This window comes from Propithecus coquereli, unplaced genomic scaffold (genome assembly GCF_000956105.1).
Source record: "Propithecus coquereli isolate 6110/MARCELLA unplaced genomic scaffold, Pcoq_1.0 Scaffold882, whole genome shotgun sequence".
Lineage (NCBI taxonomy): Eukaryota > Metazoa > Chordata > Mammalia > Primates > Indriidae > Propithecus > Propithecus coquereli.
The window spans coordinates 370,606-397,139 of record NW_012155085.1 but is presented as its reverse complement, the minus strand read 5'-3'; the positions used below and the strand labels follow the sequence as shown (position 1 = coordinate 397,139).

Below are 26,534 nucleotides of genomic sequence, written 5' to 3'. Positions count from 1 at the left end.
TGATAATAGTGATAACTCACTGGGGTTTTAATTTTGCATTTCCCTGATGAATAATGATGAGTACTCTTTCATGTACTTACTAGCCATTCATTTAATTTTTTTGTAAAGCATACATTCAAATCTTTTGCCTATTTGTGCTGGATTGTCTTGTTGTGATAGTTCTTGATATATTGTGGATACCAGTTCTTTGTCACATATACGTATTGCAAATATTTTCCAACGTGTAGTCTTTTTTTACTTTCTTAATGGTGCTTTAGCAGAAGACTTAAATTCTGATGATTTAAATTTTAGGATTTAAGATTTTGATGAAGATTTAAAATTTTGAAGTCAAATTTATCAATTTTATGTTATCAGTGCCTTGTATGTCCAGTTTGAGAACTCTCTGCCTAGGCCACGATGCTATTTTACTTCCTACGTGTACACAGCTATGTACACAGTATGTACAGATACAGTTGTGTGCACAAGTATGTACAGATACAGTTGTGTGCACATTGTATCTGTATAACTACATATATGCACAACTTTGGATTTAAAAAATTCTTTTTTAAATATGAAAAAAGAAACAGAGTTCTAGTCTGTTGCCAGTTACCTCCAATTACTATCCCAGTTGGAAGGCAAGAACTGTGAAATAAAGAGCAAAAGTAAGTGCACTGAAAAAGTCTACTAGCACTGTAACTTCTTGTTGTTTATGGTTTACTTCTTTTGTTGTGATGACAAGATGGCAAAACCCTTAAAAACAAATGAAAACTACGTGGTGGGTGGACAAAATATGTGGGAGTTAGGAATGGGGAAGGGATAGTAAGATCGGTGGTGGCTACCCGCGGGAGCAGATAAAGGGAAATTAAGACTGGAACGGTACCTGAGAACTCAATAAATAGGTAGTTAGGAAAGGCACTGAAGGGAATAAAAAGATGGGACCCAAACAACAGAAATAAGACACTTCCCACAACCTCTACCCCCCTAAAATCCTATTTAATCTGAAAAGTTAAAGGCTTTAACACAACAGGTATATAAAGAATGAACATAGATCTGTGTCCTAAATTTTGTGGTATTAAAAGGTTCTACTCCTGAAGTTTACATCATAGATTAGCATTAAAACAGCTATGCAGCAAAGCAGGTTTTGTAAGAGACTGAAATTCACCAAGAAAGGGTGGAAAATATGTAAAGATTCAAAAAATTTATTTTTAATTACAATTTTTTAAATACTTAACAAAGTGTACTAGCTGCCATGCCATAGGGAATTCACAGAACTATAACTGATTAGAAGAGTTCTTCAAGAAATTTGCAGTCTATGTGGGAGGACTGTATATATTTATGAAGTGAAAACAGTAAAGTACAAGGGAGTATCTGATAGGGCCAAACGCGAGTGCAGTCAATTAGCGTCATAAGGATCCATAAAATGCTCCCTGCTCCACTGCTTTCCCAGGTTCCTCCAGTTCTCAGCCCCGGCCTGCGCACGCCAGCAGATTTGCCCCCAGGGGACCGTTACCCTTGCCAGCGAACGTGCGTTAGCCAGACGGGCTCGAGAGGCGGAGGGGACGCTAAAGTCCGTTATTCCCCAGGACAGTCACTGTCCCCAGCAGCAGCGCAACCCTGCAAAGCGCAGATGAGGGAGAAACCCAAGGCAAAACGTACTGTGGGTGAGGAGCGTGTTGGCCCCTGTCCCCTCCATCGACAGACCATAGAGCTTTCAGACCTCCAGTATTCCTAGAGAGCTTCCGGAAGTGCCTTTGGGGCAGGATTCGTGCTGGCTGGTGTTGTGCCTCCGGAGGTTTGGAAGTTAGTGGCTGGAGGGACCTGGTCCTGGTACTGCTTTTGTCCCCTTTTTCCCCTGACCTTCTTCCGAGTTTGTTCTTACTTTGCAGCCTCCTTCCCCACCCCGGGCTGCCTCTGGGACTCACGGTGAGTATGGTCGTGCTGTGGACCGGAGGAAAGGGGGCGCTTTGTGCCTGGACTAGGCCGCGGCTGAGGACAGGCCTGAGGGGTCTGAAGAGGGATCCTGTGGGGTGGTAGACTGATTCGGACTGTGAGGGGCCGCCTTAGTTGCTAGCGCAGGCCGAGTCCGTGTCCCCAAACTTTTTGTGAGGGAACCTTTTATGAAGATTTGCTTTCTTTATAGCTAATTATTTTATGGTATTATTTTTTAGTAGATCTTATTTGTTTTAAAGTAGGGAACTTCCCCCTCCTTATCTTTTATCCAGCTATTTCCATGGTCTGAATTGTTTTCACTTAGCACCGTTTTACGTTTCGGTCGCAATAAAATTCTAACTTTTTGAAAAATACCTATTTTGCTTTTGGAAGCCCCAGTTATCTATGGACCTTTCTATTTTTGCTGTTAAGTTATTCTCCTTTTAGCGTATTCAGAGACTAGTGGTGTGTTGACTGGATAATTGTACAAAAGAAACATTTTTTAAAACTTCGGAGTAATATAAAATTCAACATCAGAATACTTTGCTTATTTCATTTATTAAAGCTAACTGAAGTAGATGTCTGTTAACTCTTTGGGAGGGTCCCCATTTCCAAAACCCAGGTCAGTCATGAGTAATTTTTGTCAGGCTCCTTGACTTGCCACCACCACCTTCAAAAATATATCTTTGTTGTTTGATTAGTTCAGTTGAGTATATTTATGTAGCAATCATTGTTTTGGCAAATGCATACATGTTTTGTATTTCTGTTTTGGATAAGTGTAAAATATGGTAGGATATTAAAAACTTTCAGCTAATGCAATTTCAGATAACTAGAAAGTATAGTATTTGCTTCACCTACCTTTTCTGGAAATTAAATCCTGGAAAATATTTTTTTGTTTTGTTTTCAGTTCCCAAACAATTCTCAATTTAGACTTAGTCTGAAGAATTTTCAACAACTAGTGAAAAAATAATGCTTTTAAAAGTTGTCTTCAATAGTTCACAGTATTATAGCATTTAAGATCCAGAATAAGCTTTAAAGATTATCTATTTTAAATTCATAAATCAATAAACTTGAAGAGGTGTTAAGGAGAATACAAAAGAATTGGTCTTCATCCACAAGGTGCTTACCAACTTGATACAGATGTGTATACTCAAAACTTTTTGAGAGGAAGGTACATAGCAGACTGATTTTGTACTCATTTATAGGTGGTAATTCTCAAAAACTGGCTGATTAGAGAGGGAAGAGACAAAAAAATGGAAAATTAGCCACTAAAAAGAATAATCAAGATCAGGAATGGACAAGACCTGTTGGCTCCTGTGGTATAAAATATGAATAAACCTTCATATGACTTCTATCTGTAACTATTGAGACTTTAACCACATCAACAATATAAAGTTCTCGAATGCTGCACACTTCACGTTGAAATATTTTATAGCTAGTATTGATGAGGATTGATTGTAAGATGTCCAGTTGTTGAGTAGTTAAAAATGAACCTTGGCTTTAATGAAATTTATAAGAAAACATGGTAGAACTATAACTATATAGTATCACATTCTAAGCAATTAGACCTTAGAATTCATGTCCCATTGTGATGACCTTTAAATTTTAACATTAAACCGTAAGTAGTTATTTTAACAAAATTTAAGAATTTGTTAAACTTTAATTGCTTTTAAAAATTAAATAATTTTATTTTAAAATTAGGAACATCCATATCTGTTCAAAACAAAATTGATTACCCTTATCTCACACCCTCAACAAAATAACATCTTGCCCAAACTCTCTATTCTTCCCCCAAATCTCGCTAGTCTAGCAATCCCACCACTTCTGTATAAAGTCATAATCCATGAATTATACTCCTTAGGTTAATTGCTGTATTTAACTTTATCTCTTGCTCCTTGGTTCTTCCAATCTGTAGTTTATTCCCTACGCTATTGTTCCCAGCCTTGTCTAAGTTTAAAGATAATTTTCAAATTTCCTTCCTATTCTGTACACACTTTCTAAATAGGGTTCTTCTTTTTTTTTTGGTTAATCTTCTTGACATTCTTGGATGGGTTTTCGTCTGTAAACTCTGCTGAAATTGAATGTAAAATTTTGTGCCTGTAGGCACATACAGTTCTGTGTTTTCTTTAGGTTGAAGAGTATAAACCAACCCCCCCCACCCCCGCATGCAAAAAAAACCTGAAAGATAATGAAGCACTGCTTTTAAGACTCATGTCAGGAATTACATGTACAGTAATCTGATTTTCTTCCTAAGTGCCTCTGTCTTTATGGGCTATAGATCTGTGGTGTTATCTCGATATTAGGCATCTCTTGCCAGCTGCTTTTGGATATGCTGCCTTTGGTTATGCTTGGCTCCATTCTCTGTGGTGCTGCCTGAGATACAAAGATAAACGTTACTTCTGCAAACAAACTTTACAAGAAGGCCATGGCCACAGGCAGACATTCCCAATACTCTGCACAATGTGATAAGTCCTATATTTGGACTATGTAAAAAATACTTTGGCAGGAATAAGCACCTGGGGGCTGGGAGGTTGACAGAGAACACCTCATGAAAAAGGTAGTAGATAAGTTAGAGTTGGACTTGAATGATTTCAGCTAGACTGGGATTTATTAACTTGGGCATTGACACTTTGGGCCAAATAATTCTTTGTTGTGGGGGGTCTGTGTTGTGCACTGTAGGAAGTTTAATAGTATCTGTGACCTCTCTGCCCTAATCCTTCACATGTCCTCTCTGAGCATCTATGTTCCTCTTAAAAAGAAAAGAGGCCTCTGGGAGGCCAAGGCAGGCAGATTGTTTGAGCTCAGGAGTTCGAGACCAGCCTGAGCAAGAGGGAGACCCTGTCTCTACTGAAAATAGAAGGAAATTAGCTGGACAACTAAAAATATATAGAAAAAATTAGCTGGGCATGGTGGCGCATGCCTGTAGTCCCAGCTACTTGGGAGGCTGAAGCAGTAGGATTGCTTGAGCCCAGGAGTTTGAGATTGCTGTGAGCTAGGCTGATGCCACGGCACTCTAGCCCAGGCAACAGAGTGAGACTCTGTCTCAAAAAAAAAAAAAAAAAGTATACGAGTCATATTGTATTAAGAACCTATCCTAGTCCAGTATAACTTCATCTTAACTTGATTACATCTGCAAAGACCCTATTTCCAAGTCAGGTCATGTTCACAGGTACCAAAGATTAGGATCTCAACATATCTTTTGGGGGGACATAATTTTAACCCACAGCAGCATTGTGGAACATAAATGGGAAAAAAGGATAACCAAAGGTAAGATGACCAGTTACCACTGTAGCCATAGGCAAGAGACGTCTATGCCAAGGACAGAAACTATAGACGTATATTTCACAAAGAAGTAGAGATATGAAATTGGCCTCGTTTTGGACATTTGGTCTTGTTTCTGAACCTTATAGCAAATACAGACACATTTTCTGTTAAGTATTGTAAATACAGCCCTCTAATGTTCTTTGGGTCTATCAATAAGATAGGTACCTCTGCTTAAGGGGAACATTCAATTAAGATGTGAAGTCAGAATTCCTTTGCAACTAATAATATACAGTTATGGGATAAGTAACATTAAAACAGTACACATTTATGTAGCAGAAGTATAAAGAGGGAAATAACTTCCAGTTGGAATCACCAGGAAAGGATTTTAAAGGCAACAGTATTTCACTTTGTCCTTTAAGAATAGTTTGTTGAGGCACTGATGAAAGAAGTCAAAAAAGACTTAAATGTAGAGATATACTGTGTTCACAGAATGGAAAACTCAGTATTGTTAAGATATCAATTGTTCCTAAACTGAGCTATAGATTCAACACAAATCCCATTCCAGAATATTTTTGTGGGAATGAACAAGCCAATTGTAAAATGCATATCAAAAGGCACCAGAATTAGAAAAGCCAAAACAATTTCAAAAACAACAAAATTGCAGGACTCGTACTACTTGATTTCAAGATCTTAAAAGCCACATGAAGACCAGGCGCAGTGGCTGACATCTGTAATCCTAGTTCTTGGGAAGGCTGAGGCAGGAGCATTGCTTAAGGCTGGAGGATTGCTAGAGACCAGCCTGAGCAAGAGACAGACCCCGTTTGTACAAAAAACAAAAATTAGCCCGGCATGGTGGTATGCACCTGTAGTCCCAGCTACTCGGGAAGCTGAGGCAGGAGGATCCCTTGAGCCCAGGAGTTTGAGGTTGCAGTGAGCTATGATCATGCCACTGCACTCTGATAGAGTAAGACCCTGTCTTAAGTAAATAAATCACCTAATCAAGACAGTTTTGTGTTGGTGAAAGGATAGACATTTAGGTCACTGGTACAGAATAAAGATTCCAGAAATAGACCCACATGTATATGGTCTATTGATTTTTTGAGAAAGATACAAAGACAATTCAGTGGACAAAGGATAATCCTTTCCACTAATGGTTCTAGAACAATTTGATATCTGTACGCAAAAAAAAAGAACCTCCATCTATACCTCAAACTCTATACAAAAATTAACTCGAAATTATAGATCTAAATGTAAAACCTAAAACTATAAAACTTTTAGAAGAAAATCTTTATTACCTTGGGTTAAGCAAAGATTTCTTAGATATGACACCAATAGCATAATTCCTAAAAGAAAAAAATAAGCTTCAAAAAACTATGAACCTTTGTTCTTCAAAAGGTACTGTAAATAGAATGAAAAAGGAAATACTTTCAAATCATATAAGGGACTTGTATCCAGAATATATAAGGAACTCTCTAAACTTAATTAAAAAAAATTAAAAAATAGGCAAACGTTTTGAACAGAAACTTAATGAAAATATATGGATGGTAGATGAGCACGTACGAAGATGCTCAGCATTATTTGTAGGGAGGTGCAAATTTAAACCATAAATGAGATATTAAAGCCATAATGAAATATTACTACATACCTATTAAAATATCTAAAATTAAAAACAAAAACACATCAAGTGCTGGTTAGGGTGGGGAGCAGCTGCAATTCTCAAGTATTGCTAGTGGAATGCAAAGTGTTACAGCCCGTTTGGAAAACAGTTTGACAGTTTCTTGTAAAGTTATACATACATGTATTTTATTATCCAGTAGTTTTACTTGTGAATATTTACCCAAGTGAAATGAAAACTATATTCACACAAAAACTCGTGTAGATGCTCACAGTGGCTTTATTTGTAATCAAAAACTGGAAACAACTCATATCTCTCAACTGGGGAATGGGTAAACATTCATCCACATAAGGAATAAACTGATAGATGCAACATTGATTAACATCACATGTATTTCGCTAAGTAAAAGATACCAGACTCAGAAAGCTACATACTATATGATTTTATTTGTATAACATTCTGGAAGCTCATTAGTGTATAGGATTAGACTTTTGGGTTGTAGATTTTGATAGGGCATTGAGATTTCTTGGGAGAGTTCTTGAGTTGGACATAAGCTCCATAGTAGAAGAGGTTAGCCTTGAGAGAATAGGGAAGATGGGGAGTACAAGTAGGATAAAGGAAGGTGTTGGGAAAATTCTTGACAATGCCTTGAGCTAGCTCATATGAAAATTAGTCTTATCTGATTATTTTGGGGTTTTTTTGATTTTTGAGACAGGGTCTCTCTCTGCTGCCCATACTGGAGTGCAGTGGTGTGATCATAGCTCACTGCAGTCTTGAACTCCTGGGCTCAGGTAATCTTCTTACCTCAACCTCCCAAGCAGCTACGGTCACAGGTGCTTGCCACCATGCCCAGCTAATTTTTTTTAGAAATGAGGTCTTACTATGTTGCCCAGGCTGGTCTTGAACTCCTGGCCTCAAGCAATCCTCCCCCACCTCAGCTTCTCAAAATGCTGGGATTACAGGTGTGAGCCACTGCACCTGGTTTTTATCTGTTGAACATGAGGGAGAGGTTGAGAGCTGAAGTGTGTAGAAATGGTTTAGTACAGCTGGTGAAACAAATGCTTAAAAGGAGTTAAGTGAGCAGCATTGAAGGCCAGCTGAGGTTATACACAGAATTTCACCTAGTCCTAGTCCTGACTTTGTTTAGCCGTGTTCCTCATCCCTAAATGTATAGATGAAAGCAGAAGAAAGAGGTTATTCTCTGGATGGGTTTGGCATGGCTGGCATGGCAGAAAGATAAGGAGGTAAGGAGTTATTTCTGGAACAGTGGAGAGGATCATTTAAATGGCTGAGCCATGAGGTCCATATCATGGTAGAGAGCTTGTTAAGATATTGTAAGTTACTAAGACTTTCGATTTGCTTTAACACTATTTATCATTTTCTCTTCCTGAAGAAGTACCCTTAGAAAAGAGGCTCTCAGAAGGTTCATCTGTTAAGAAGATAAAGAAGGTAGTGGACGCAGAGCCTCCTGAGCTTTTCAGGCACTAAATGGCTGAAGAATTAAGAAAGCTTTCAGCCTCATCTCCACCAGATCAAGCTCCTGAAGAGGACCTTGTAATTGTGAAGGTAGAGGAGGATCATGGTTGGGACCAGGAATCTAGTCTGCATGAAGGTAACCCTCCTGGCCAAGAACTGTTCCGCCTGCGCTTCAGGCAGTTATGTTACCAGGAGACACTAGGACCCCGAGAAGCTCTGATCCAACTCCGGGCACTTTGCCATCAGTGGCTGAGGCCAGATTTGAACACCAAGGAGCAGATCCTGGAGCTGCTGGTGCTGGAGCAGTTCTTGACCATCCTACCTGAGGAGCTCCAGACTCTGGTTAAGGAACATCAACTAGAGAACGGAGAGGAGGTGGTGACTCTATTAGAGGATTTGGAAAGGCAGATTGATATACTGGGACGACCAGTAAGTAGAAGGAGGTGTGCATGCTGTGACTGGGAGTCCTGGAAGCTGGGAAGAAGGACGTTGTCGTTGTAGTGGGAGAGCGAATGCTTAGTATCAGTTTCTGTTGGATAAGGACAAAAATAGTTGTAGTATAGCTTGTATTTGTAGAGTTCTTTTTATTTTTGTAAAGGGTATTAATCCATTTTTTTTTTCCTCATAACATCCCTACAGTGTATTATTGCTCTTCTTTGCCACATGGGAACTTAATGCCTACGAGGCTTAAATTACTTTTTCGGGGACATCCAAATAATTAAAGGTAGATCTGAGGTCAGAACCCAGGCTTCCTAGTTCCTTATCAAAAGGTTTTTTTCATTGCATAGCACTACTTTAAGTTTCTATTTTTTTTTTTTTTTTCCCTGCCTTGGGAACTTAAAATATTGGTGTTCTGTGTAGCAGGGAGGGCATCAGCAGAAATGTGTTCCTTCAGTACTAAGCAGAAATGATGCCTTTCTTTCTGTGCTAGTCCACATATTTGTGTTCCTTACTGTCCCTGGGAAGTAAATGAGATTGTGCTGTTTCCTTCCTCAAGCATGTATCCCTATAGATGTGCTCTTGGTCCTCTCATGTTGTTCACTTCATTTCACAAAAAGATTCCTTGTAATCTATCTCATTGTTTCCAGGTCCCAGCTCATGTACATGGACATAGGGTACTCTGGGAGGAAGTGATACATTCAGAATCTGCATCAGAGGCTCCAAGTACTCAGCTCCAACCTGCGGCAATCCAGCATAAATCTCCAGTGTCCCAAGGGCCACAAGAAAGAGGTGAGGAGCCAGATTTCAATGATGAAGAAAGGGGGAAGTAGAAAGAAAAGAAGTACACTTGGGATACCTGGAGAACCAGGAACTAAAATCTTGTGTATATTCCAGTCCTAATATCTGTGCTTAAATACTTACCTAGGCTTCAAACACAGACTATTCATCTCAGTGATAAACTCATGAACAAACTAAAGGATTTGGGAATTTTTATGTATCAACACATTTTTGTTATCTAGTACATTGACAACATAGGCATTTTTGAGGTTTTGCTGGTATCATCATACCATTTTATTTTCAAATATTTCAGTATGGATTTCCTCAGACAAGGGCATTTCTTAAATAACCACACTAAATTTATCACAAGTAAGAAACGTAACATTGGCCGGGTGTGATGGCTCACGCCTGTAATCCTGCCACTCTGGGAGGCTGAAGTGAGAGGATTGCTTGAGCTCAGGAGTTCGAGACCAGCCTGAGCGAGAGTGAGACCCCCATCTCTACTAAAAATAGAAAAATTAGCTGGGCGTTGTGGCGCACACCTGTAGTCCCAGCTACTCGGGAGGCTGAGGCAAGAGGATCCCTTGAGCCCAGGAGTTTGAGGTTGTAGTGAGCTATGATGACACCACTGCACTCTATCCAGGGTGACAGAGTGAGACTCTGTCTCAAAAAAAATAAAAGAAAAAAGTAACATTGATACAATACTAATCTAGTCCACAGTTTGTATTTTGCCAATTGTCCCAATAATGTTCTTTCTGGTCCAGTCTAGTCCAAGATCACACTGTGCAATTAGTTGTCATATCTCTTTAGTCTCCTTTAATTTGGAATAGTTCCTCAACCTTTCTCTGCCTTTCATGATCTTGACATTTTTGAAAAGTACAGGTGTGTTATTTTGTAGAATGGCTGCAATTTGCATGATATTGCATGCAGTGCAATGATATTTGCATGATATTTCCTCATGTTTAGATTCAGGTTGTATGTATTTGTCAGGAACACCTCACCCTACAAAGTATATACAACCTAAATCTCAGTAAGTGATGTTGTACTCCTCAGAGTTACACAGGAATTTGTCCTGTTATTGGTGATATTATCTTTGATGACTTAGTTAAGGTTAGTGTTGCTAGTTTAATCCTTGTAAAGTTATTTTTCCCATTGTGCTTAATAAGCGTTTGTGAGGAGATACGCTTGAGTCTGTGTAAATACCCTAGTCCTCATTAAACTTTTGTTACTAAAACACTAGTTTTAATATTCCTTGATGCTTGTTGACTGAATCATTGATTACAAAGATGGTTATAAACTAAGTGATTTTCTGTCATTCCTTCTACATTTATTTGTTGTTTATTATAAGGGAAAGTGTTCTCTTCTCCCCATTTTATTTTTTTATTATTTGTCAGTATAGACTCATAAATTTCTATTTATATCATAAATATTCTGTTATTATCTTTGTTTTGATGTTTAAATCATCTCAGATTTGGCCAAAGGAGGTCCCTTCAGTCTGGGTCCTGTGTCTTTTTGACATTTTCCCATTAGTTTTTGCAAATTTTCTTACTTTCTTGCAGAATGAGATGTTCCAGTCTCATCTTCCCCCATATTTCGTATTTTTTCATTTATGTGGTTGATAGTAGTTTGTTTTATATATATGAATTTTTAATATTTCTATAGAAGTACAGAAACACTTTCAGTTAATAATATGCTTATCTAAAGTCATAATACTTGTTGCCTGAGACACAGTAATCTATGTTGATTTTGGTAATAAGCTGTCTGATATCTGTAGGAAGCAAATACTGGCAGCCATGATAGGCATTTCAGAAAGGTAAATGAGTTAATAGAGATATATTGGTTCTTATATTTAGTTTGTCAAGAGAGCAGGACCTAAATAAATGACTGTATACAAGCACAAAGATAGAAATAGTTTTGGTGTTAGAGAAGAAATTGAAAAGCGATTCCTGTTAGAAAACCAGAATACTTTCTATTTTTGAGTGTAACTTCTGGCTGAGTTCAGGGACATTAAAGTATAAATGTTTTGTGGGCAACCATAGGTATGGGCTCAGAGTCCAAGGTATCAGCACTTTGTATGCAAAAATCTTTGACATGCATATTTGCTGAAATACATGTGATTTGGAATGGGTGAGTGCTCGTTCCCACAATCACAAGACAGGGCTGGTCTCACTCAAACTCCTTTCTCCTCTCTCAGCCTTCTCTACTTCTCAGAGTCCTACCCCTTCGCAGAAAGGAAGTTCTGGAGACCAGGAAATGACAGCTACACTTCTAACGGCAGGGTTCCAGGTGAGTTGTGCTCTTTCTCACTGAAACGCCATAACTCTGCTTGGCAGTGTTTGTGGCATCTATGCTATGTCTGGACTGTTTGTAGTAGTACCTACCCAAGAACTTGCCCCAAATTCTTTTGCATAGAGCTAGATTGATCCTGGATTTCCCCCCAATAAATCAAATGCACTTTCCTCTTCTTCCTGGTTATTCAGATCCCTTTATATAATACATTCCCGTCTCTTAATCCTATCCCAACACTGATGGATCTTTGTAGGTTTGAGCTTTGGAGCAGTCCCGTCCCCAAATGGGAATCTTATTGTGTTTCAGACTTTGGAGAAGATCGAGGACATGGCTGTGTCCCTCATTCGAGAGGAGTGGCTTCTTGATCCATCACAGAAGAATCTGAGTAGAGCTAACAAGCCAGAGAATTACAGAAACATGTTCTCCCTGGGTAAGGAGAGCTGTGGTTATTATTATCACTTAAAATGTTTTATTTATTTTTTTTAAATGTGTATGGTAGCTATGAGCTTTCTGAAAGACATAGTTGGGTTTAAACTCAGGATCCAACAGAGGGATAGTGTTGAGACTTAATGAAACTTTTCTTCTTCAATCCAGAACTTCCTTACAGTTTGTACCTGGCTATTGGTCTGTTTGCCAGTTGGAAATTGACATCTCTCTAGTTCTTTCTGAGTTCACCCATTTCTTCTCCTAGTTCCTATAGGATCCTTACATCTGTTTTTCTCACATAAGCCTATTGTGCCTCCTTTTTTTTTTTTTTGAGAGACACTCTCACTCTGTTGCCCAGGCTAGAGTGCAGTGGTGCTATCATAGCTCACTGCAACCTCAAACTCCTGGGCTCAGGTGATCCTCTTGCTTCACCCTCCCAAATAGCTAGGACTACAGGCACATGCCACTACATGTGAGACAGGGTCTTGCTATGTTGCCCAGGCTGGTCTTAAACTCCTGGCCTCAAGTGATCCTCCTGCCTTGGCCTCCCAAAGTATTGGGATTACAAGTGTGGGTCACTGTGCCTGGCTGTCCTTCTGTTTTAATGACTGGAGCACTTGTGCATTTCTGTCCCATTCATTAGTTCTTTTAGTAGTTCCATATTCCATCCCACTTCTCAACTTCTACTTTATCTCATTGGATTCCTTCCTGACTTTACTTCCCCTTCCAATAACCCTCTTTTGTCATGGTGCCTCTTTCCCAGTTGGCCTGTGTTACTTCTGTCTGACCCTGCTTATTACCTCCGCCTATTAAGAAAGCATTTTGGAGACAGAAGCTTTATGTTTACTTATGCATGTTTCATATGTACTGTCCTTTTCCTCTTCATTTCCTTTCTCCTAGCATAAAAATGGGAAGTGACATTGGCTTGATGTTTATTACATTTTTTATTTCAGGTGGTGAGACCAGGAATGAGAACAGGGAATTAGCTTCAAAACAGGTAATATCTACTGGAATCCAACCACATGGAGAGACAGCTGCCAAATGCAACGGGGATGTTATCAGGGGTCTTGAGCATGGAGAAGTCCAAGACCTTCTGGGCAGATTAGAGAGGCAGCGGGGAAATCCTACACAAGAGAGACGACATAAATGTGATGAATGTGGGAAAAGCTTTGCTCAGAGCTCAGGCCTTGTTCGCCACTGGAGAATCCACACTGGGGAGAAACCCTATCAGTGTAATGTGTGTGGTAAAGCCTTCAGTTACAGGTCAGCCCTTCTTTCCCATCAGGATATTCACAACAAAGTAAAACGCTATCACTGTAAGGAGTGTGGTAAAGCCTTCAGTCAGAACACAGGCCTGATCTTGCACCAGAGAATCCACACTGGGGAGAAGCCATATCAGTGCAATCAGTGTGGGAAGGCTTTCAGTCAGAGTGCGGGTCTTATTCTGCACCAGAGAATCCACAGTGGGGAGAGACCCTATGAATGTAATGAGTGTGGGAAAGCTTTCAGTCATAGCTCACACCTCATTGGACATCAGAGAATCCACACTGGGGAGAAGCCCTATGAGTGTGATGAGTGTGGGAAAACCTTCAGGCGGAGCTCACATCTTATTGGCCATCAGAGAAGCCACACTGGGGAGAAACCCTACAAATGCAATGAGTGTGGGAGGGCTTTCAGTCAGAAGTCAGGCCTTATTGAACATCAGAGAATCCACACTGGAGAGAGACCCTATAAATGTAAAGAATGTGGGAAAGCTTTCAATGGGAACACTGGTCTCATTCAACATCTGAGAATCCACACAGGGGAGAAACCCTATCAATGTAATGAGTGTGGGAAAGCCTTTATTCAGAGGTCAAGTCTCATTCGACATCAGAGAATCCACCGTGGTGAAAAATCTGAATCCATAGGAGTTTATGAAAAGCTTCAGTCATAGTTTGAGCATTAGTCAACATTAGAGGGTGAGAGGTCTTTAGTAAAAAGGCAGAAAGTTTATCATCATTGCAACTTTAGTGTCAGAATCTGTACTGGTGGCAAAGTTAGAATAGCTCTTCAGTGGTTTGGGCCCAGTGCCTTGATGCACGTTGATTAGCTTGACTGTCGTTGGAGGTATCTAGTGGAGTGGCGCTCCTGATGGCCTAATGTATCCTTTAGAAATTTAACATAGCATTAGAGCAAGTTGCTTGTCATGACTTGAGGCACTTAACTTTGTCTTTTGGGTGAGTAGCTATAGGTTTGAACGAGGCTGCTACTCCTAGTTCCTCTGTTTCCTTCCATCTCCTATGAAGCCTGTCTCCCATTTATTTCCCTTGGGGTGCGCTGGCACTCCCAATCTGATCTAAGAAGCTGCTCTAGAGTCCAAAGCAGCCTCCATGTGAAACTTATATTTAGCTTTCTAAGATCCTAGTTCTAGGAACATTTTTATAGACATTTAATGTATTTATGCTTAAGCGTGCATTTTTTTATTCTAATGTTCCTTCTAGTCAGTGGAAATCCGTATTCCCATGCAAACTCAGAATGCTATATTTTTAACAGCACTCAAGTATTTTACTTCATATATCTCCTTCACTGACTCCACTCAGTCATTGAGCATCTGTACATATCCTTCATCGCTCCCAGTCCCAGTACCTGTGTCAGCAAAGGAAATGGACACATTAATGGTGGTTATGGGAGTGATGCAGAGAAAGAGGTGAGTGGAGACTCAGCCCAGCTGCTCTTAAGCTTGGATAATTGTCCCTTTCGGTGACTTCTGACTCTCCTTCCACCTCCTCACTGTACACTGTGGTACAAATAGATATTTGTGTTATCCTAATTATAGCATCAGATAGGAGGAGGAAGAGACAGGTGCTTGAAGAAGACAAAAATCCTTACAAAGAATGTACTTTAATCCCTTTAGGCCCATTATAGTACTGCTCTTGTAGGTTCCTATGAGCCTGTACAAGCTCCCTGACTAGATGGTCTGTCACTGTTGTCATTACCTTGGACCCACTTCCTAGATGGCCTCAGCACTTCACTCATTATTCTCCATCTATTTCTCACTATCAGTTTATATAATTTTAATATCCATAGTGGTAATCTAATACCTTACCTCACAATTCCTCATTCTTGTGAATCCTGGTGTACTCTATCTATAATCCATAAATGTAATCTACCAACAAAGACAAACTATTAAACTCATTATCACCAGGCACTATGTTTCATCTTTGAGGCTTTCAGTATCCCAAGGAATATGGTATTAAATAATGAGACTGGTTTAAAGTAACATACCAGAACTTATGCATCCAATATGGGTTAACCTTTAAATTAGATAGTTCTTGTTATTCCAAAGTACTATTCTAGTAGTGCTACTGATCCTCAAAATATTTGGTATACTCTTAGAATCCCCATATAATAAACCATAAAAGAAAACTCTCTATTATTCACATTTGATTCTATTTGATTATTCACTAGACTTAGAATTGAATAATTTTTGGCTTTCCAAAATTAACCCTCAAAGTTGAAATTGATTCTATTAAGCCTATTCAGAAAAAAACTATTTAGATTATGATCAAAACTACACAATGGCACACTGAAAAGGGATAACAATCATTATTTTATGATTGATGAATTAAAAAAATCAATCATAAAACCTTAACTCATAGAGGTATACATTTTGGATCATAAATTGCTTCCCTATAGGATCCCTTTTCTACCTCCCTGTGGCACACTTTGACTAACAACATCAAGGTTGTTTACATCTATTTCATTGAGCTGTTGGTGAATGAAGCCACCCATCACTTGTCATCTTGGTTTGCAACAGTCCTTTGCATTATCCTTTATTTTCTTATCCTCCCTCCTTTTTTTTTCTTTTTTGACCTATAGGTTACCATTCCTAATTCCCTTGTACTTGAAATTTCAAGAAACCAGAAACAAGTAAATCTGGTTGTGTCTAGGTCCTTGCTCTCTGCTTCAGTTGTGCCTTACCCTCTGTAAGATACTGACTCTGCCTGGGGCCAGTGCTACCTTGTATGCAAATATTACATATGAGGGGTACATTGTCAGAGGGAAAAATACGCAGATGTGTGCATGTGTATGTACACACACACTCCTCCCATATGCTTTAGAGAAACACTTGCCTTCTATTCCATTGAAGTGCTCTTTTAGTAGAGCAACATATTGAAATGTCTGTAGATATACAAACTAATGTCTTTTTATGCATCAGTGTCCAGAGTAATGTGTATCAGATTACTTAAATCTCAGAATTACTAAACATCTGGCAGAAATTCAGAGAAAAGAAATGAATATGTATAGAAAAATTACTGTTACACTGGAGTGAATGTAAAAAAAGACTTTCTTGAAAACATTATCAAGGGTAATTCAGCACATGTATAGAAATAGGCAAGTGGTGTAAGACAATAGAAAAGGCTGTAGATTCTTTGAGGACAGAAGTAGAAGTCATTTTTAGTCTAAAGTTCTCACTCTTAGCATTAGAATATTATTGATCAGTCTCTATGACATTATTTTGAGCTCTTACCTGAATGATGTACATTAAAGCTCCTTTATCCTGCAGATTGTTTTTAATCTGAAGTGGACTATTCACCTTGCTTCTCCCATCCTCAGCTTCTTGCTTTAGGACCTTGCATGATAAGGTGGTTCTTCCATAACTCTTTGGCCATCCAACATAGTCATAGGAGAGGTATCATAGGTGGAGCAAAGTGGCAGTGCTAGAGTGTGGTGGTTGATTCCCATGCAAGACTGTTTAGCTTTACTCTTGGTTCTGAGTCTTCAGATAATAATAGCTGACATTTATTGACCACTTACTGTGTGCTAAACTCTATGGTAAGCATTTCTCATGCTTCTGATAGGTATTATTATTATATCCCCCATTTTATAGATGAAGAAACTAAGGCTTAGAGAGTTGAGTGAGTTGATCAATGTCACACAAGTAAGTGATAGAAAAGATTCAAACCTATACATTCTGATTCTAGAGCCTGTACTGCTGACCACTGTGCTATGCTGGCTATAATAAACAGCATAACTCTGGCCAGCTGTTTAAAAATATGTATCCCTGGTCATGAGAGGTACTAGGAAAGAGAATGTGCAATATAGTGCAAATCCATTATAAAAAATACTGGAAAATTGGTTGAAAATGTCATTTGGGGTTATAATTATATCTTTAAATGTTGATGCTTTGTAGTACTAGAAAGCTGAATTATGTGAATAAAATATGGTTAAAAGAGTAACTGGGAAGATAAAGCAGTAATAACTTGCAGATTCAAATACATTTCTCTCTAAACTGCCTAAGGGAAAGTAGAATTGTGGAGAGAAATGAAATATCCATATATGAGGCCAGGCAGATGGGCAGTTAGGATGACAACAGTAAGTTTATCTACAGCATAAAATGTGAAAAACCTTCAATCTCGTTGCCCTTTTCTGTTTCTCTTCTATCATTGCTGGTTTTTCAAACATGTCATCTATTTTCAGCCCCATTTTCTTATTAATCTCTTCTTAAAACTTCTCCTTACTGGCTTTTATACTCAGCATTCCAGTAAAATGTCCTTAGAAGCACCAGTGGATAACTATTAGGCTTTTTTTAGTTCTTGTCTTTCTTGATGTCATTTATATTTCATACTGTTGAATTCCCCCTGCACTTCAGGAATTCTCTTTTCCTTTGGCTTATGGGATCTTTTTAGGTCATTTTTCTCCGGCCTCTGTCTTTTCTTTATTGGTCTTTTTTCCCCTCCTCTCCACTGAGAATAATTGTAATGTCTTACTTTTATTGACTACCTTTTCCATACTATTATTTATCCATTTGGATTGTTTATACTTCTTTCTGTATATGAATAACCTCGTATTTCCCACCCTGTGGGTCATGTGGGACTTGTGGAATTTTCCACAGGTACCTACACAACTTGGTATTTGAAAACAGAACTCATCACTACATGCTCCCAACCCGCATTTTCTTTTTAAATAGGCATCACTGCTTAACTACTTTACCCTGAAGAGACTCATTGCCCTTCGTATTTTTATACCAACCTTAGAGTTATCTTTTCATCTTTTTCTGCCCTCTATTCTCCATGTCCAAAATTTGCTATCAATCCAGTTCTTAGTCAATCTTCTTCTTTAGGCTTGGTCTCCCAGTTTTACTATCCCATTATAGCCTTTCATGTAGATCTACATCATATAAGGCCCAGGTTACTGCAATTCCTTTTTTTCAATTTTCTTGCTCTCAGGATCTCCATCTTGTATAAAGCTTCCAAGGTGCTCCTCCTCAAATTCCATTTTCGTGATGTCTCATTTTCACTCAATGTAGTATAACAGTAAATAATTCCTATCCGAGCAATGGTGTTCCAAGTTCTCCATTACCTCGTCCTCCATGCTTAATCTGCCTCAGCCTTTGTTACTCTGTAGCATATTCACCATGATTCATCACATTCAAACTTTGTACAGCCTTCTACTGTTGTCTTAGAAACCCTTGCGTCTGTGCCTTTCTCATGCTATTCTTTTTGCTTAGATTTCTCTTTGGTCCCCAGGCAGTTCATCACTGCCTTCAAAGCCTAGCTTCCTTTATGTCTTCTGAGTGAGCTCTCCCTGATTGACTTCACCTCACACTGAGACCTCCATTATTCTGTGCTGCCTCAGCACTTACCTTTTGGGTTTGTATGTGGTCCACACACTTACTAATGTATTGCTTTATAATTATTTTCTAGCACTCTGTATTGCAGTTTCACATTTGTATTTATTTCCAAAATTAAATTGTAAGCTCCTTGAGGGCAGGAATAATAACTTCTACATTTGTATTTCTGCACCCCTGAGTGCCTAGTATAGTGCTGAGCACATAGTGGGCGTTTAATAAATGCTTGTTGAATTATTGTGTGGATTATTTATGGTGTTATCTACAGAAATTTTTAAGCTGTTTTCAAGGATATCTCTTACCACTTTATGCATTCAAAAAAGTACAGACCTACGTTTTTCCCTCTTATGCTATCTTTTCTAAGATACATAGTACATCTGGATCTGCCTATACTTGAGAGTAAAGCCAAAGAAATCCAGCTTTAGGAGAGTATGTGTGAAAAGTTGAAATATGAAGCTCTCCGTTTGTTTGGCCAGACTTAGTGATTCATTAAGAAAGAAAGAAAGAAAATAGGAAACACAAACTATTTATATTATAATATTATAATGTTATAATAATAATGTTATAATAATATTATAATATTAATGTTATCATTACAAAAGTAATTGAGAATAGGCTTTTATATCTGAAGTTAATCAGTGGTTCTCATTGGCAGAAATTCGGCAATGTCTGGAGATGTCTTTTGGTTATAGTATTGGTAGGCAGCTGGGATGCTACTAGCATCTAGTGAATAGAGGCCAGGGATGCTGCTAAGCACCCTGCATGCACAAGACAGCCCCCACAACAAAGATTCTCTGGCCCAAAATGTTTAATGCTGAGGTTGAAGCACCCTGGTCTAGATATGTTTAAGGTAAATAGGAGAAAGAAGAGATACCAAATACTAGCATTACAATTAGAAAAATTGGCTATTCCAAGCTTTAAGAGTAATACAATGTGTATATTTTGTGGTTTGTAAGATTATAAAAGAAAAAGGATCCTTAGTGTTTAGAGTTCATAACAACATACATGTAGGGTGTTGATAATAAAATTGTTGATGATGTCCTAAGGTTGATTTCAACATGAAATCTGCCACCATCCCTATGCCAAGTGTTTCAGGAGTACAAATGTTATAGGAGTACAAGTCTAGTTTTAGCCCTCTACATCTTGACTCATTACCGTAGCGTCAAAGCTAAAACACTGGGGGCTATCTATTTAGCAGAAGGGCTGTAATTTACCAACAGGACTCTGAACAGTTCCCTGGGCAGGCATAGACAAGGAATAATTACCACTTCTCCAAGGAAACCACAAACCAGAATATGGTCAGATTTCCCAAGTAAAACCATTCCCATGTAAAGTTTTTTTTAGAGACGAGGTCTTGCTCTCACCTCAGCCTCCTGAGTAGCTGGGACTGCAGGCACATGCCGCCACGCCTGGCTAATTTGTTTTAATTTTTTGTAGAGACAGGGGTCTTGCTTTGTTGCCCAGGTTGGTCTTGAGCTCCTGGCCTCAAACGATCTTCCCACCTCAGTCTCCTAAAGTGCTGGGATTACAGGCGTAAGCCACCACATCCAACCTAAAGTTTTTAACATATTATGTCAATCCTATTTGGGAAGGCACATATGTAAGAGGAAATGTGATTTCCTAGATTAAATAGTTAAAAAGCAGACCTTTAAAAACACTAGTTTCTTTTTGTGGTTCAATGGTACTTAATTCAACAGGTTTAGAAAGTTTCAAACCCAGAATTAGAAAATCAGTTTAAATCCATTTCTTTAATGTGCCAGAGAAATAACTGCATTGCCCTCTCATGTTTAAATAGTCATGATTTACAGAATGCTGGGTTTGGACATCATTTAGTGTTCCAACCCATTCTGTGAATGGAAACCCAGAGATGCCACATGGCTTGCACTGGGTCACCCATTAAGCTAATGGTACAGGTGGAAATAGAATCCAGATTTCCTGGGACTTTGCCCATTTTTTTTTGGCTGGTTATACCCTCAGGTCTGACCATTGCTACAGTATGTTCATTCATGCTCTACCATAGGATGGATGGGTTCAAACTTCCTGTTTCCACCTGTAATGTTTCATTTTAAGAAAACTTTTATCAGCTTTATGTCCAAACCTGTAAGTATACTTACTGGTGTCTTGAGTTAAATTCTATTTTAAGTAACTGAGTAACCGGACCGATTTTGCAGTATCACAGTTGTGTTTTGAAAGTCCTAATCTTCGGTCTAGTCCCTAATCTTTGAGAAAGCATATGGGATACACAGCGTTGGCTTTCAGATCACTGATAATGAAGAACCAGAGTTTCTGTGGCCCCGTGTGTCAGTTTAAAGGGATCCGTAGGGCCACACTAGAGAGATGTTTCATCAGCTGCAGTGTTTTAAATTCCCAAATTCACAGGTGGTCCTACCCTGGGTAAAACTCAGGAAACAAAAACCACCTTGGTGAGAAGTGAGGTCGGAAATCAAAGCCTTGCCGATGGCCCCTGGGTAAAGTCGCTCCAGGCGGGACACACTCTACACCGCGGCTGGGACCGATAAAAGGTGCACCCGCCCGCCAGCCTCAGGCTAAGCAGGGCCCCGCCCCGGAAGTGCTGAGAAGAACTTCCGCCCCTGCGAAGAATCTTTTCGTAGTTGCTTGCAGCTCAGCGGCAGATAGAGTGGTACGCATTTGGGTGTTGGCTGGGTGGGCGTTGCACTGCTGCAACCCTCCAGAACCTCCCCTGGCTAGCCTGAGTGGAACGGTGGGTGGGGATTACGCCCAAATGCAACCTCCCCGGAAAGGGTTTTTCTTGCTATTCAGAGCTGCGAGTGCGCAGAGTTGGGACAGCTTCCCTCTTAGGGTTATAGCCCTAGTCTTTCCTGCCAGCTTCAGAGCTTCATTGAGTCATAACTACAAGTTAGGTCAGTACAATTGCGCTTCTGGTACAATTGGTATCATTGCCCACCAGACCTTCAGCTCGCTTTTTCAAACAAAAGGGGGAAACTACAAATAATTGGAGGTAAGTATCAGGAGCTCTAAATTTAGGAAAGACTTCCTCTTCCACCTCCACTTCTTGTGCCTGAAACATTTCCTTTTGAAAGCAGAATAGACCTGTGTATTTCAGCTTGGCAGTAAATGGTCACCTTTCCGCTTAGCGATCACTTACATCCACGCCAGGGCCATCTTGAAGCAACCTCCATGGTAGTCTCTCAGGACGCACTTTTGCCTTCTCCAGTAGTGCTCAGAGGCAATGACAGGGAGATTCCCATGGCAGACTTGCTGTACCAGCATGTGATCTGAGAGCCCTTTGCAAATTAGATCCTCATTTAACATTGTACTTTTTTCTCCCATAACCCTTAGTAATTAGTGTAACAGATATGACAGCATTTGTGTTTTATCTGAGTAAAATAATGATTCTTTTACAGAAGTGTTCCTGAAGAAAAGGCCCTCGAAGGAATCTTACTGAATTGTGGACTCTCCAATTACGGGAAAGCTACATGAGTGCCTCTTTAGAGGACCTGGTTTCCCTGGTCCCAAGGGTTCTGTTAATGAGAAAACTCTCCAGGCTAGCATGCTATAAGCTGGCTCCAGCAGCCCAGGTTGACAATGGCTGAGGCCACTTTCTACCATTCCTGACTGTCCTGCCTGAGGAGCATCAGGTCTGGGAGTGGGAGCAGCACTGGCTGGAGGAGGGAGAGTTGTCCTTGCAGAAGTGGCTAAGCTGGACAACTTCAACAGATTGGTTGAATCCACACAGAGGTTGGGAAGGGAGAGGTATTTATCAAGTCATCTTAAAACTTTTAGTCTCTTAGGGATTCTCTTCCCTCCCACACACTACTTTTTAAGCGTGTAAGTCTGAAACCAGATTACTTGTGATTTGGGCCAAGTCATTTAATCTTTTTGTGCCTCTATTTCCTCATCTGTAGATGGGAATGATAAAAGCACCTGCCTAGAGCTGTTATGAGGATTACATGAACAGTACCTAGTACATAGGAAGTGCTGTCCAAGTATTTGTTTTAATTGTTTCTCCTCCTTCTTACCTCCCTGGGATTGGCCTGTTCTGCTGATTTCTTCGTTTCTACAGTGATTCCTTTATAAATTCACATGTTTAATTTTTTCCAGGTCTCAGCTCTTACACACAGTCAGGAAGTAACTTGACAAGAAATGCAGAAGGAGAATAACTCTTTCTCTAGTGTCACTCAGGAATATACCATCTAAATGTCAGTAACAGAGGCTCTTCCCTCTGCAGGAGAGTTGTGTTAAACTTTGACATTCTGTGGTCTTCTGGAGGTTCTGAAAGTAAGAGACCTAAGGAGACTGGGGAAAAAAAAAAAACAAACAAAAAAACACCTGCTATTTAACAGGATCAGCATAAGAGAGTTATGAATACTTAGCACAGTCTGATTAAGTTCAGAGTGAGGCTAGAGCAGGAGGAAATCCAGCTCAGCCCTGCCCTTTCCATGATTTTTACTGTTTAGGAGCTCCATCTTTTTTTTTTTTTTTTTTCTTGAGACAGAGTCTCACTCTGTTGCCCCGGCTAGAGTGCCGTGGCATCAGCCCAGCTCACAGCAACCTCAAACTCCTGGGCTCAAGCGATCCTTCTGTCTCAGCCTCCTGAGTAGCTGGGACTATAAGCATGTGCCACCATGCCCGGCTAATTTTTTTCTGTATGTTTTTAGTTGTCCAGCTAATTTCTTTCTATTTTTTTAGTAGACACGGGGTCTCGCTCTTGCTCAGGCTGGTTTCAAACTCCTGAGCTCAAATGATCCTCCCTCCTCTGCCTCCCAGAGCTCTAGGATTACAGGCTTGAGCCACTGTGCCCGGCCAGGAGCTCCATCTTTGCTGCCCTGTTGTCTGGGATATAAGTTGTAAATATGTTTCCATGTTTTTGTCTTTGACTTTGCTTAAGATGCTTTGTTTTACCTCACGGGAGTTTTTATTCTTTTTATGTGGGGTCAAATTTATCAGTCTTTTTATTTATGACCTCTGGATTTTGGCTCATAATGAGAAAGGCCTTCCTACTATGAAGTTATGTAAGACTCTTTTTCCTCTGATGCTTTTTTGGTTTGGTTGATGACATTTAAAACTTTGATTTATTTGGAATATTTCCTAGTGTATAGCATGAAGTAGGAATCCAATTTAATGTCTTTCCAAGTGATTATCCAGTTCTCTCTATACATTTATTGAAGAGTCTACTGTGCTTTTTCTTACTTATGTGTTACCTTTATTATATGCTAAATTTCTGCCTGTGATTATGTCTATATCTGGACTTTATGTTCTGTACCATTTATCTATCTCGTCAGTACCACACTGTTTAAGTCTTAAGGCTTTATAATATGTTTAAAATCCTTTGGGGAAGTGCCCCTTCAAGTACCCTTCTTTTTCAGTTTTCCCAGGTAGTCTTACTTGTTTATTTTTTTATGTCAACACTAAAACCTTCTAAAAAGCAGGTATTTTTACTGGAGTGGTGTTAAATTTACAGATTTATTTTGGGATTAGTCTGAGTGCTAAGCCCTGAGGAGCCATACAGTAACTCACTGGGGAGGCAAGCTCCATATTCAGTTATCGTCCAGGTTGTTTAATTTGTTGTCTGACCATGTAAATTTTATTTACTTTCTCAGTTTTCTTATATATGAGAGGAAAACTTTAATGTCTGCCCTGCAGGATCAAAGGAAATAAGAAGTGTAAAATGCCTTCTTCGGAGTAAATAGAATCCTTTCTTCACACCTCGCACGCCCACCACATTCTTGTACGCTCATGAACCACTGAGAGGGAAGCCTCCAAGATCCTAGAGCGGATGATCAGTTGCAGAAGGTCGGGATTCCGCGGAAATCGACCTCTCTAGGCCGACAGGTGTCTTCAATCATTTGATCAGTTAGTTTAATCGCAGTTTTGCAGGTGAGTTCCCTCCTGACTTTCTACTAGGGTTTGGGGCCCAGGCGTGAAAGCGAACGGCCACTTAGGGAGAAACTTCCTGCGCCAGGTCATCCCAGGCCTTCCCTTTCCACCCCCTCATTCTTCTAAACCCCTCCCCTCTTTCTCACACTGCCCTTTCTCTTTCCTCCCTTTTCCTGTCTCCCTGTTCTCTTCCCTCGTCGTCTTCTCCCTCACCCCCCTTGCCCTGTGAACTGGCAGAGCTGACCCCCAGAGACCCTGAAAGAGAGTATGGCTGGGGCGGGAGGTGCTCTGCGCCCGAGAGCTTTACCAAGCTCGCATCTTGGGTACCGCCCCTGGCAGTGTCTCAGTCTCAAAAGACCCTTAAACTCAGGAGTGATCGTGAGACCCCGACTCGATTTTTTGACAGGGCTCAGTAGCCGAGGGCAGGATGGGGGAATGGAGTCCTTATTTTCTCTTAGCCCTGGATCCTCAGCTCTCCTTTACGATGTTTTTTGGGTTTTGGGTTTTTTTTTTTTTTTTTTTTTTAGAATTTCGCTTGTCGCTCGATGGGGATTTGACTGTTTTTGTCATTATTATACTGAGGTTATAGGTTTTCAGGAGGAAGACCACAGAGATGAAATGCCATTTTTATCATATCAAGGGTGCATACTGTTAACTTGACTTACCACTGTGGAGACATAGAACAATTTGTAAAAAGGAAAAAGGCAGAGAGATAATTAGTGTAATTTGAATTTGGAGCAAATATTTTACCAAGTTCAGAGACAAAATTGTGTTTGTTCCCAGGGGATAAGAGAGTGGCAGCAATCAGGCCAGGCGCAGGGTGAGATGGTTGAAACTTGTAATCCTAGCACTCTGGGAGGCCCAGGTGGGAGGATTGCTTGAGGCCAGGAGTTCCAGACTAGCCTGAGCAAGAATGAGACTGAGTCTTAGTTACAAAAAAAAAAAAAATTACCCAGGCATGGTGGCTTGCGCCTGTAGTCCCAGCTACTCGGGAGGCTGAGACAGAAGAATCACTTGAGTCTGGGAGTTTGAGGTTATAGTAAGCTGTGATGATGCCACTGCACTCTAGCTGGGGTGACAGAGCAAGACTTTGTCTCAAAGAAAAAGAAAAGAGTGGCAGCAGTCCACCAAGTTCTCCACACAGTGGTCTGAACTATAAAGATGGAATGGGCTGGTAGGATCCCTTTCTTTGCAGAGGCGAAGGGTTTACTCTGTCACAATTCCAGAGGAGACAAAGCATCCCTGTTACTAAGATACTGTTTATCATAGCAACAACAGCTGCAGCAATAGCAGTAGCATAGCAACAAGCGGAGCTTTTTGTGTTCCCATCTCTCTTCCAGCTCAAGTAGTATGGATTCCTGTGGGTGGTAAAACATGTTAATGATGTTATTGTCATTTTTCCAAACTTGGTGAATTTCTGTTTCTTTTGCTTCCTCTATTCCCATAATACTTCATCTGCTTTATCTGCAGATTTCTTCGGGGTTTTTTTGTTTCCCAGTTTAATTAAGTAATGATTAAAAGTCTTTTAAAGTAGGAATTATATTATTTTTATATTCATGTATATCCCAGATTCTGTGTTTTAGATACCTTTATAGAGGATAGATTTAAGTAAACATTTGAGTCAGATGTTCATAGTTTTTTGATGTTACTGAGTCATGGTCTGGACTGAATAAAAACATTTGACCTGGCTGCCATACAGTTGGTGTGTCCTGGAATTACCAAACGTGTTAGAGAGCCCTAGATGATATCACGTTATATAGCTTTAGCAACAGGGAGTAAAAATACATTTGAAAGGTCTGTTTATTATTTCAGGAACCAATCCAGAGGTATGAACAAGGTCTTGACTCTGAAGGGAAGATTTTTGTAAGG

General features: G+C 39.8%; 1 protein-coding gene across 1 annotated transcript; it reads left to right on the top strand.

The window, feature by feature from the left end:
• Window positions 1-1,799: 1,799 nt before the first annotated feature.
• Window positions 1,800-16,327, top strand: ZKSCAN8 (zinc finger with KRAB and SCAN domains 8). Its single transcript, XM_012664341.1, has 6 exons — window positions 1,800-1,902; window positions 8,181-8,692; window positions 9,352-9,493; window positions 11,676-11,767; window positions 12,077-12,200; window positions 13,150-16,327. Exons 2-6 carry the CDS (start codon window positions 8,276-8,278, stop codon window positions 14,127-14,129), a joined length of 1,755 nt encoding a protein of 584 aa, XP_012519795.1. The 5' UTR covers window positions 1,800-1,902; window positions 8,181-8,275; the 3' UTR covers window positions 14,130-16,327.
• Window positions 16,328-26,534: the final 10,207 nt, after the last annotated feature.